Below are 13,013 nucleotides of genomic sequence, written 5' to 3' on the forward strand. Positions count from 1 at the left end.
CCAGAGTCCTGCCAGGCCATTTCCTACATGTGTCCTCCCTATGTCTGATCACTTAGTCCCAGTGATTCTACCTCCTCTGCGCCTCTCATGTCTGACCGTCCCTCTTGTACATCTTCACCTCACTGCACGCACTGGGCTCAGGTCTCATGCAGAAAGCTGTTCAGTCTCCCAACTGGTCTTCACACTCCTAAGTCTGCCCCTTTCCAAACAATTCTCCAGCTTTACAAAGTGATAATCTAATCAAGACCCTTCTAGTAGTTCCCCATCACCTGCAGAATACAGTCTAAATCCTCTGCAGTGCACACAAGGATCCCCAGGCTCTGACCCCCTACTGTTCATCATCAGCTCCTTTTTTTTTTTCATGGTTTTTTTGTTTTGTTTTTTAAGACTTATTTATTTATTTGACGTACAGAGAGAGATAGTGAGAGACAGAGCACAAGCAGGGGGAGCAGCAGGCAGGCAGGCACAGGGAGAGGGAGAAGCAGGCTCCCTGCTGAGCAAGGAGCCCGATGTGGGATTCGATCCCAGGACCCTGGGATCATGACCTGAGCTGAAGGCAACCACTTAAGTCACTGAGCCACCCAGGCGTCCCATCACTAGCTCCTTTTACTCCTTTTCCCATATCACCTATTCTCCACTCCTACTTATAATCAGTGGGCATTCCTGGAAGCCTCAAAAGCCTCCCTTGGGGAGCCTGGGAGGCTCAGTCATTAAGTGTCTGCCTTTAGCTCAGGTCATGATCCCGGGGTCCTGGGGTCGAGCCCTGCATCGGGTTCCCTACTCCGCAGGAAGTCTGCTTCTCCCTCTCCCTCTCCCCCTGCTTGTGTTCCCTCTCTCCCCGTCTCTCTCTCTCTCTCTGTTAAATGAATAAATAAATATTTTTTAAAAAGCCTCCCTCACGTTACTCATGCTGTCCTTGCACCTAGAATTCCCTTCCTCTTCCCGGACCATCTGGAATATCTTCAAGATCTGACATAAAAATTACCTCCTCCGTGAAGGCTTTCCGCCCCAGTAAGCGTCAATCTCTCCTTTGAATCCCTAGTGTACTTTGGTCATATCTTAATTATAGGCTTGATCATTAAATTCCAATTATACTTTACATGTCTGTCTCCCCAGTCCCTGTTGCATGAAAAAAAGTGTTTGATGAACAAATGAATTCATGAATGATTTACCTCAACATCTAGTCCAAACTGAATTGCAAAGCTCTCGGCTTCGGCAAATCTGTGTTTGTGAAGTAACCGACTCAATCTGACAAGTTGAAAAAGAAATTTTAGTTAAGTTTTTATTAATCAGGGAATTTAAGTTTATCATTAAGTGGTACAGTCTAAAAGAAAATGAGCAGTTACCTGTTTTCTGGTAAAGCTTCTGTAAGACATCTGAGTACCACAACCGAGACTGAATCTTTAGAAAAGCTGAAAAAAGTTTTCACTGTAAGTCTTTTTATCATTAATATTAATAAGCAAATTGTAAGTCAGCTGCTATTTAACAACTTATTTGATAAAACAAAACATGACTTACGTTGAATCGTTTTTGCAAATTCCTTCCAGAAGGTATATGGTATCCTACAACAATTAAAAAAAAATGTTTAAAATTGAAATACAGAAATAATTCATTTTCTAGTTACTAAAGTAACAACTAGTTTGGGTGAGAATTATCCATCAACGGATTCTAAATTCACTGTCCAAAAACCACTGGGAAAAAGGATATTCCTGGAGTCTCAGGATAATACCACAGAATTTACTCAGCAATTACAAACAGGAAAAAGTACCTTACAGTGGAGAAATCTGCAGAACTGCCCTAACCAAGTAATCATACTTGTCATCACTAGTAATAGGACAAATGGCCATGAGCCCCTTAATGTGACACAGTTCAATACAGTATTACCTATGTGGTATCCTTGCCAAGAAAGTTCAGCACGCATCTAATTATGACAGATCCAAACAGAGAGACGTTCTATAACACAACAGGATAGGATTCAGAAAATGTCAAGCTCTTACAAAAACAAAAAGACTAGGGAACTATTAAAGCAGACTACCCTGTGACCGTGACAACAAAATTCCAAGCATGATGCTTGATTGGATGCTGGATCAAGGGAAAAAAAAAGAGTTTTAAAGTAATTGGCATCATTGGTAAAATCTGGATCTGGATGGTATGTTTCACAACAGCATTGTATTAATGTTAAATTTTCTGAGTGATAATGGTGCTATAGATGAATGCCCTTATTCTTAGGAGAGACCTGCTGAAGCCTTTAGGGGCAACAGGCCATGATGTCTGCAAGTAAATACAAATGGTTTGGAAAAACACTGTGTGTGTGTGTGTGTGTGTGTGTGTGTGAATATACGAAACAAACGTAATACGTTTTTTAACAAAGTCATAATTAAAAGGTAAGTACATAAAAGCAATGACCCTCCCCCCAAATTACTTATCATATTTCCTGCAGAAACACAAGAAAACTGAGAAGTAGATGATTCAGGTTTTATTTAAATAATATGCCTTTCTTTTCCTTATATGAAGACTAGTATTTGGCAAATGTATTTGAAAACACCTGGTAACATGAAATATACTTGTCCACCTGAGATCTTTCCAGGTATTATACCAGTTTCCACTCATGCTTAGTTTACTTAACTTTAAAGAAAAAAAAATTTTATTTAAGTAATCTTTACAGCCAGCGTGCGACTCAAACTCAGGACCCTGAGATCAGGAATTGCATGTTCTTCTGAGTCATCCAGGTGCCCCCTAGCTTACTTAATGGTTTTTTATTATAAAGTACAAAATACACATCAACATACTGTGCTAATTCCGGATTGGACCAGAGAGGAAACGCTAGATACTTCCAAAGAATACAGTATTTCCATCGTAGGTAATGAATAAACCATGAGATTCTTCATCTAGGAAAAACAGAAGAGCAATTAGTTTAGTAGGTCATATAAATTTATAAGAACAAGATAGTACCTCATAATCATGGGCCTAGATTAAAATATTTGGTACAAGGCTAAATGCAAAAAACAATTTTATAACTAAGTCCATTAGTGAATTATTTAAATGTTACATATAAAATTATGCTCTATTCCAACTTCCAAGTCTGCTGGATGAAAAACAATATGCCTGAAGTTCATTCTACAATTTGTATTTAAGGTGAATGTAATTCCTAATTATGAGTCACTCTAATGAACATTTTCTTGTGGATATTTTTAATTCTGCAATGCTCCACTTAAATGGGAAGTGGAGACTTAGAGCCATTTTTTAAAAGATTTTATTTATTTATTTATTTGTTTGGGGGTGGGGGAGAGAGAGAGCGTGTGCATGTGAGTCGGAGAGGAGCAGAGGGACAGGGACAAGCAGATTCTGTGCTGAGTGCAGGGCTCAATCTCACAACCCTGAGATCATGACTAGAGCTGAAATCAAGAGTTGGATGCTTAACTGACTGAGCCACCCAGGTAACCCTCCATTTCTTTCTTCTTTTTTTTTTTTTTTTAAATAAGAAAAAAAGAACTCTGGGGCAACTGGGTGGCTAAGTGAGTTAAGCCTCTGCCTTCAGCTCACGTCATGATCTCAGGGTCCTGGGATGGAGCCCCGCATCAGGCTCTCTGCTCAGCAGGGAGCCTGCCTCCCCGTCCCAGTGTTCTCTCTCTCTCTTTGTGAAATAAATAAAATCTTAAAAAAAAAAAAAAAAAAAGAACTCTGCAGGATTATTTCTGATTTGTCAAGTGTGTGTCAACAAAGAGTTAAAATGCTATGGGCCCTACTTAACCACTTCCATATTAGTTAATGCTATTTCTAACACATAATGGGGACAAATGTGAAATAGAATTTTGTAATACCTTCTTATCAGTAATAGTTGTCAGAGCTACTAATTTGAGATTTGTAATCCCTTGCCTGAAAGAGAAAAGAAGGTTTAAGTGAACCAAATAAGCTCTGCCAATTGCTAGATAAAGGCTAAGTCAAAGGAATATTCGAAAAGGTTAAAACTGATTCCTAAGAGGACAATGAACCTGGTTTCTTCATGCTCATGGTCCAGACTGACACCCTTTCTAACACAACCACTTGCAGGTTCGTAATGCCCGTATGTTCTCAATGCAGTGGGCTAACAATGGAATAATCCTTACCCTGTCAGTCTGTCCAGAGGGTTAGGTAGAATGTAATACATAATGAATGATTAAGAAACCTGGTTATAACAGAAGGGAAATCACTACTAGTGTCATAATGTACCACGTGACTGATGAGGGAGAATCTGCTTCTGTGGTAAGAAGAAAGTCTTCGATGTGAAGAGAGGGCCAGTTCCATACGGGAGTCAGCGTGTAAATGTCCCAGACGCTCAGCACATTCTGCAAAAAGGAACATTTCAAGGACATATCGTCTTAATGACATTTCAAGGTCTTCCATTGCAAGGATCTCTCTTTTGATACGTGTACTGAAATAAAGCACAGCACACCAGAGAGTAATTCACCCCAGCTCAAGTCCTTGTCTTTGTTAAGTTTGACAAATTTGTGTTACTCAACATAATACCAAATGAAAAAAATTGAAGGAGAAATATCAGAAACATACATCAGTATCAAGAACAAAAAGTAGATTGTCTATCAACTGGAACTTCTTTGCACCTACAAAAGAGAAAGCAAGGTGTGTAAAGATTACATTTTTGTGTTATAGATAGCCATGTTTAAATAATAAACTACCATTATTTACGGAAAGGCAGAACTACTACCCTTAACGGAGAAGCTCCCATTCTCATATTCCTGCCTCTGTATATTTTTAGATGACCACTAAAATGGAAAACCTCCCAAAATGAAGAGTAAACACTGCAACAGGTCAAGAACAATCATGTGTGTGGACAATTATCACACTAATCTGGCTTGTTTCAGAGCAGTAAAGTACAATGGCCCATTCGCCAGACTTAGCATACTGACATGAAAAGTAAAACTCACTCAGAGTGATCCCAACTAGATTCAATAACTTATTTTACCTCTGATAATCTCTGAATCAGTAACATTCTTAACTGTCATTCCTTCTCTTGAAGAGTCTGGTTCCCATCTTGAGAATGCACAATTACCAGCTCCCTACAGAGATGAAACGCCACATCAACTGCAAATTTGGTTCTTAGACCTGAAGTCTCCTCGAAATAGAAACACCCAAGTTGTACACGTGACTAATTTCAAAATATACTTATGTATTCAAACCCAACTAGTTTTTATCTTCCAGTTCCTCTCTTAGTCTGTTTTCAACAGAATAGAATAGAAAGAACAGCCAACTTGGCTGTTTGTTATCACATGAATTTTTATTTATTTATTTTTCTTTTTTCTTTATTTGACAGAGAGGTCACAAGCAGGCAGAGAGGCAGGCAGAGAGAGAGGAGGAAGCAGGCTCCCCGAGAGAGCAGAGAGCCCGATGCGGGGCTCGATCCCAGGACTCCGAGATCATGACCTGAGCCGAAGGCAGCGGCTTAACCCACTGAGCCACCCAGGCGCCCCATCACATGAATTTTTAATAAGGAGCGGGCACATTCATGCAAATTGCTCCAAAGACATGCGGTAAACTCTAAGACCTTCTCCAGCTGGATGAGATATAGTTTTTGGTTAAGTATTTTCATTAAAGTAACCACAGACTTTTGATAAAAAATTCAAAAATATTAATTTTAAATCATTTGAACCCCTAATGATACTAAACTGGAAAGAGAAATGTGACTGCTTCTTTTTTTTTTTTTTTTTTTTAAGATTTTATTTATTTATTTGACAGACAGATCACAAGTAGGCAGAGAGGCAGGCAGAGAAAGAGAGAGCGAGAGAGCGAGCAGGTTCCCCACTGAGCAGAGAGCCCAATGTGGAGCTCGATCCCAGGACCCTGAGATCATGACCTGAGCCGAAGGCAGAGGCTTAACCCACTGAGCCATCCAGGCGCCCCAATGTGACTGCTTCTTAATATAAAATACAAACCTGGCAGGTAAAAGTGTTACAAATGGCATAATTCTATCGAATCGTTGCTTATTTCTTGAATATAATTAGAATACACTCCTTGAATATAATTAGACTTTTTTGTTTTGGCCTAGATTCATAATTGAAAGGAATGCTAAATTTCAGATAGAAATTAGTGAAAATAAAGATGCACTATGTTTTCCAATATAGAAACTTAGGTGTTCTTATTGAGTTAATTTTACAACCTTAATTTTATAATTTCTCTGTTTCTGTTACACATTATGAATTAAATTGTAACTGAACCCAAACAATATGCTAATGAAGAAACACTTCTGAAGCAAAAAAATTAAATTTTATAGAAAGAATTACCCCAATTATCACGGTAATTGCACTTGCTAAATCTCCAGCCACAAGGTTGAGACAACCAAGAGTATGATAATTTTCCGTAGAAATGAAACCAGACTTGATTTGTCCTTGTAACTGCAAAATTTTAAAAAATAAGAACGTCATATGTTCCACAGTCCAAATTCCTTAGAAAGATTGATAAAAATGAGTTTAAACCAATCTGTTATAAATGCATTTTTATTTTTATTTTTAACTACATCTTTTTTTCTTTTAATGATTTTATTTTTAAATAATCTCTACACCCAACATGGGGCTCAAACTCACAACCCTGAGGTCGAGTCACATGCTCCAATGAAAGAGTCAGCCCCTATAAATGCATTTTTCAAGGGTAATGTTTTTTTTAAAACGGCAATGTTATTAAAATGTTATATCACCCTAATACCCAAAATATCAACCTTAGATAATATCCAGAAACACTCTACTAAATTAACATTAAATGTAAGTTTCAAGAGGACAATGTGGTTTTCTTTTCTTACCTTTTTTGCCATATTGAAGTCTACATTCTCAATCGCTGTATGAAAGGAGAAAAGAGACTAAAGTTATAGTATTAACCTATAAAATATATGCAAGTCACCCTCGTGGGTCAAGGTGAGATTAAATACACTATTCTTCTAGTGAGAAGCACTGATGACTTTTCAGTTTTGCCCTTGATCACAGATATCAACTGTGACAACATGTCTTAGTCAGGGTACCCACCAGGCTGCCTCTTAGTCCCTGGTGTGCCTCTGCATACTTTCCCTTACCATGTTTCTCCCTCCTACAGGGGTCTTCTCTCTGCTCCAGCTCTCCTATCCAAGCTCTGAAGTCCTACCTGTAAAGTCTTCATCACTTTGCACACCATTTTGGAAGAGCGCTTTTAATTTGTCTGTTTCCTTCATTAAACTATGAAGAACTAGGTCTTGTGGCATCCCCAGGACTTTGTACAATTTTGGCACAAAGACCACGAAAAAATATTTGTTGAACCCATGCCCGAACCGATTCTCCAAACTTTCCCAGCTCAGAGGCATGTATGGTCCATCCCACTTAGCACATAATATGGATTACTGCTTGAATTGTTAATGTGTTTATGCAGTCATTTCAGCTTCCAGGTTCGTTCATTCTGTCAAAAAGCATGTATCACTATGCTAGTGTGTGTCTTGTCTCCCCAACTAAGCTATAACCTCCTTGAAGGCTGTAAACAATGTACATTTCTTCAGATTCTGTTGCAGCCCTAATAGTGAAGAATAAGTAATATATGAATACTTAAAAGTATATCTGGTTTTATAGACTCTAATTAAACTAAAATAATATTCTAACAGAGAATATTTAAAATTTTACCCAAAAAACTAGTAAGAAATATTGCGACAAATCAATAATAATAATAAAAAAATCCATTACTTACCTTGCTGAATTTTTGCAAGTTGAAGGTTTGTGATGCAAAAAAATCCACTGTTTGTAAGCAGTAGCATATAATAGGTACCTATTGAAATAAAATCAAGCCAGTTTCTCCAACAGGTGCATGAATATAAAATTGAAGTGTCTGGGGGCACCTAAGGGGTACAGTCAGTTAAGCGACCAGTTAAATACCCAATTTTGGTTTCAGTTCAGGTCATGATCCCAGAGTCACGAGATCAAGCCCTGCATTGGGCTTCCTGCTCAGTGTGGAGTCTGCTTGAGACTCTCTCTCCCTCTCTGCGTCCACCCGCCCCCGCTCCTGTGAGTACCCTCTCTCAAATAAATAAATAAATAAAATTTAAGTGTTTAGACCTATGTTAAAAATGTGTCAATTTATTCATTATTAAATTCTAATCATCAAATAATATGGGAATGATACAGATAAAGCTTACTTAGAAAAAGTTATTTGCAAAAATAATGCTAACTTCTTTGAAACTTTTATAAATCAAACTTCACTTGCCAGGAAAAAAAAAATCACAGATATAATGAAATAAATTAAGGTCCAGTTAACATTTGTTGAAATAAAAATATAATATGCTGAAACCTACAAAAACATTTTAAAAGAATATAACATCTCCTTGGTAATCTATAGAACTCTCAAAACTATAAAATTGAATTTAGAATATTATATTCAGGGAAAGTACACCTAAATCCCTGAAAAGAGCTAAAGTATAAAAACTTATTTCTTATCATAATGTTATTCAAACCCCTAGAAAATTTAACATTGAAGAGGAGGTATAAAAATGAACTGTAGTTAATAAATTATTAGATTTGTAGTTAATCTGATTTTTTTATTGGGTATTAGTCAGAGGATATTGAAAAAAATTTTAAAAACTTACCTTCACTTGAACCATCTTTCTCAATAACAAGGTTCCGGTAAGTACACTGATTTTCATCATTAGCTTTCCGAACAAAAGCCTAATTGCAAATTCATTTCAAATGATAAGATTAAACCCAGGAAAATCCAATCAAGAATTATATTCTTTAAAGCCTAGTATTATCAATAATTCTGCCTATAATCCAAACAATTTAGTTTTAAAACAGTAAACTATTTTGGACAAGCATACTAGGAATATATTCAAAGCTTAATTTTTCAATATTTCACTTACTTCATATATTTCTAAGGTGTGATTCTTAAATTTAATGTAAGGATATTATTCTTTTAATTAAAAACATATTAAGTAATGGTTTGTGACCGTTTTAGTTGTCTAAGAGGTAATTTTAAATTTAAGTGACAAAAATGAAAAACATAACAGGGTCTTACATTAGTGAGTAATGTTTGCTTTGATGTTACATGAATAAGATGTAAGTTGCCATTTCTTTCCCCAACCAAAAGAAACTTTCCTTCTTGACAGAGGCCAACTACATCCACTTCAGTATCTGAAAATTTCAAATCAAAGTTACTAGCTTCCATTGAAAATACTTATTTTCAATATAAAAAAGTGCAAGTTTTAACATTAAAAGTCAACTATTTAGGGCTCCCAGGTGGCTCAGTGGGTTAAGCCTCTTCCTTCGGCTCAGGTCATGATCTCAGGGTCCTGGAATTGAGCCCCGCATTGGGCTCTCTACTCAGCAGGGAGCCTGTTTCCCCCCTCTGCCTGCTTGTATCTTTCTCCCTCTCTCAAATAAATAAAATAAAATCTGGAAAAAAAAAAAAAGTCAACTATCCAAGCTTCTTTTAAGTATGTCCAAAAATAAAAAACGAATGAGGGGCGCCTGGATAGCTCAGTCGGTTAAGCGTCTGCCTTCGGCTCTGGTCGTGTTCCCAGGGTCCTGGGATCAAGCCCCACATCGGGCTCTCTGCTCAGCAGGGAGCCTGCATCCCCCCCCCCCCTCTCTGCCTCTCTGCTACTTGTGATCTCTGTCTCTCTCTGTCAAATAGATAAATAAAATCTTTTTAAAAAAATAAAATAAAGGGGCGCCTGGGTGGCTCAGTGGGTTAAAGCCTCTGCCTTCGGCTCAGGTCATGATCTCAGGGTCCTGGGATCGAGCCCCGCATCGGGCTCTCTGCTCATCGGAGAGCCTGCTTCCCCCTCTCTCTCTGCCTGCCTCTCTGCCTACTTGTGATCTCTCTCTGTCAAATAAATAAAATCTTAAATATATATATATATATATATATATATATATAAAATAAAATAAAAAAGATTGATACTTTTATTTAGTCAACAAATATTTACTGAGCACATACTACAAGCTAAGTAATGTTCCAGGCCTTTTGCATATATCTGAGAACAGTAACAAAAGAGTCCCACCTTCATGGAGCTCAAATTCCAAGGCAGAAATAGATGATAAACAATTAGGGAATAATAAATTATATTTCATGTAAGAAGGTGGTAAATTCTCTGGAAAAAAGAAAACGTAGAGCAGGGGAAGATAGCGTGGAAGAACCACACATGGTATAGGGCTCACTGGAGCACTCAGGATAGCCGTCTTGCATAAGATATAAACAAAGACTTTGCACAAATGCATTACACATTAACAAAGCCCACTATTTCATGGTGAAATTGTGACTCTTGTAGACCATTCAGGGTAGATAGGAGATTCTACAAAATAGGAGTTCCTTGCCTCCATACTGCAATCAAGATTGCCTTCTCCCATGCATACCTCCTGACTCCTTTTCTGCTAAGTTCTTTTTTCTTTTTTTTAAGATTTTATTTATTTATTTGACAGAGAGATCACAAGGAGGCAGAGAAGCAGGCAGAGAGAGAGGGAGCAGCGGGGAGCCTGCTGAGCAGAGAGCCTGATCCGGGCCTTGATCCCAGAACCCCGAGATCATGACCAGAGACGAAGGCAGAGGCTTAACCCACTGAGCCACACAGGCACCCCAGTTTCCATGGTATTCTAATTAAAAAAAATCATGCAAGGGGCGCCTGGGTGGCTCAGTGGGTTAAAACCTCTGCCTTCAGCTCAGGTCGTAATCCCAGAGTCCTGGGATCGAGCCCTGCATCGGGCTCTCTGCTCAGCAGGGAGCCTGCTTCCCTTCCTCTCTCTCTGCCCGCTTCTCTGCCTACTTGTGATCTCTGTCAAATAAATAAATAAAATCTTAAAAATAAATAAATAAATAAATAATCATGCAAGTAAAGTTCATTGTTGCTTTATATGTATTAACATATACATGTACTCCTTAGATTTATTGAGAGAAGGGATCATCTCAGGATCCCTTGTATTTAGTACTCAGCACAAAAAAGGCACTTTAGGGGCGCCTGGGTGGCTCAGTCGGTTGGGCAGCTGCGTTCGGCTCGGGTTGTGATCCCAGGGTCCTGGGATCAAGACCCACGTCGGAGCCCCACATCAGGCTCCCTGCTTGGTGGGGAGTCTGCTTCTCCCTCTCCCTCTGCCTGCTGCTCTGCCTGCTTGTACTCTCTATCTCTCTGTCAAATAAATAAATAAAATCTTTAAAAAAATTCTTAAAGGCACTTTAGATTAATTTTTTGAAATTAGTTCAATTTCAAGTCTTAGAAATAACAGAGTAAAGAAAAGGCAATGCGGTATAAATTGGTAGCAAGCTATACCTGGTTTCCAATTTATTTGCTGTATTGCATTAGACTTACCAAATTCCAGATGCAGCTGCAGCAGTCTGCAAACATGGTCAAGCAGGAATACCGACTGGTCCACCACAATAATAAACCCGCTACTTAAGCTGTGCGCTTGTATCTTTGGATTTAACGAGGCCTGTGGGAGGGAAAAGCAGGACTAAAATAAAACGTTCTTATGCACCTTTAACAATACTTACCAAGAATATCATCATTGTCCCAAGTACCCGCATTAAAAGTTAACTTTTTTCTTTAGTCTATTTATCTCTAATTAGTCAAGTTTTTCTTTCTATGGTATATCGTGAATCCATTCAGAGTCCCAAACAGGGAAACATTCCAAGATTGCTAGGAAAGGGCAAGCGATTCTCATGGGCAAGTCTTTGTTTCCTGGGGGTGGATCTTACGCCTGTAGGAGCAGGCAGGCATCAAACTGAATGAATGAGCCAAGACTGGCACAAAGTCTCAGTGTCTGAGATATGACTGGGGCCCGGGGTTGCGGGGGGAGGGTGTGCTGTGAACTGGAGGGCTCACACCCCCTCGACGGTAAAGAGAACAGAAACAGATTAAAGGCGGGTGGAAATGTAACCCCGGCATGGCCACAACCAATTTACCTAAAAAACTGGATCTTTATGTGAAATGTTCTGAGTTTTAAATATTGGCAGCTGAGTCAACATTTTAAAAAATATTATGCAAGCTAATCATGAGTCTCTAATTTTTAGTTTCCAGTAATTACAGCTTTGCATGCAAATGTGTCCTTTTTTTTTTTTTAATGTTATTTATTCATTTGACAGAGAGAGAGAGAGGACAAGCAGGGGGAGCAGCGGACAGAGGGAGAGGGAGAAGCAGTCTCCCGTTGAGCAAGGAGCCTGACAAGGGGCTCAATCCCAGGACCCTGGGATCATGACCTGAGCTAAAGGCAGCCACTTAACTGACTGAGCCACGCAGGAGTCCCAGAAATGTATCCTGAAGCAGTTGGACACTTTAGTGTCCAGTGTTGACAATGCTGAGTAATGCTGGGCAAGTACCTCAACAGACTCTCCTGAAAAACAGGAATAATAATTCTGAATTCATGTAAAGGCTTAGAAGATAGCCCTGCATATAATATATGCTCAATAAATGTTAACTATATTTATTCTTCCCCCACTAAGTTTTAATCCAATCACTTCATTTTGTGCTTGTTTCAATAGTCACCTTCTCCAAGGGAAATTTTTGGAAATGCCACCACATTCTGATGTTTTAAATTGAACTTCCTTGATGACAAAATGTGAAGCATCTGGGGCGCCTGGGTGGCTCAGTGGGTTAAGCCTCTGCCTTCCGCTCAGGTTGTAATCTCAGGGTCCTGGGATAGAGCCCCACATCGGGCTCTCTGCTCAGCAGGGAGCCTGCTTCCTCTGGTCTCCATGCCTGCCTCTCTGCCTACTTGTGATCTCTGTCTGTCAAATAAATAAAATCTTATAAAAAAAAAAAAGATGCAAAGCATCTTTTCTTATGCTTATTTGTCTTCTGTGTATCTTCTTTGGGGAGGTGTGTGTTAGGGTCTTTGGCCCCTTTTTAACCAAGTTATTTGTCTTTTTATAATTAAGTTGGAAGTTCTTTGTAGTGTTTGGATACATGTTCCTTGTCAGATAACTATAAATACGTCCTTCCATCCTGTGAGTTGTCTTTTTACTTTTTGGACTGTGCCCTTTGAAACACAGCTTTTAATTCTGATGAAGTCCAATTTATTTTTTTTTCT

At 38.7% G+C, this 13,013-nt stretch overlaps 1 protein-coding gene across 2 annotated transcripts in view; it reads right to left on the minus strand.

The window, feature by feature from the left end:
• Nucleotides 1–13,013, minus strand: part of KNTC1 (kinetochore associated 1) — an 81,997-nt gene that overhangs the window by 62,528 nt on the left and 6,456 nt on the right. For both annotated transcript variants that reach the window (XM_047696923.1, XM_047696924.1), the window contains exons 3-16: nucleotides 11,297–11,417; nucleotides 9,010–9,125; nucleotides 8,585–8,663; nucleotides 7,693–7,770; nucleotides 6,788–6,822; nucleotides 6,276–6,386; nucleotides 4,961–5,054; nucleotides 4,546–4,598; nucleotides 4,210–4,325; nucleotides 3,822–3,876; nucleotides 2,790–2,888; nucleotides 1,519–1,562; nucleotides 1,347–1,412; nucleotides 1,173–1,248 (exon numbers count right to left, since the gene is read on the minus strand). In XM_047696923.1, coding sequence (XP_047552879.1) covers nucleotides 1,173–1,248; nucleotides 1,347–1,412; nucleotides 1,519–1,562; nucleotides 2,790–2,888; nucleotides 3,822–3,876; nucleotides 4,210–4,325; nucleotides 4,546–4,598; nucleotides 4,961–5,054; nucleotides 6,276–6,386; nucleotides 6,788–6,822; nucleotides 7,693–7,770; nucleotides 8,585–8,663; nucleotides 9,010–9,125; nucleotides 11,297–11,417 — 1,143 coding nt within the window. The remainder of the gene's footprint in view (nucleotides 1–1,172; nucleotides 1,249–1,346; nucleotides 1,413–1,518; nucleotides 1,563–2,789; nucleotides 2,889–3,821; nucleotides 3,877–4,209; nucleotides 4,326–4,545; nucleotides 4,599–4,960; nucleotides 5,055–6,275; nucleotides 6,387–6,787; nucleotides 6,823–7,692; nucleotides 7,771–8,584; nucleotides 8,664–9,009; nucleotides 9,126–11,296; nucleotides 11,418–13,013) is intronic.

This window comes from Lutra lutra, chromosome 12 (assembly GCF_902655055.1).
Source record: "Lutra lutra chromosome 12, mLutLut1.2, whole genome shotgun sequence".
In the NCBI taxonomy this organism is placed as follows: Eukaryota; Metazoa; Chordata; class Mammalia; order Carnivora; family Mustelidae; genus Lutra; species Lutra lutra.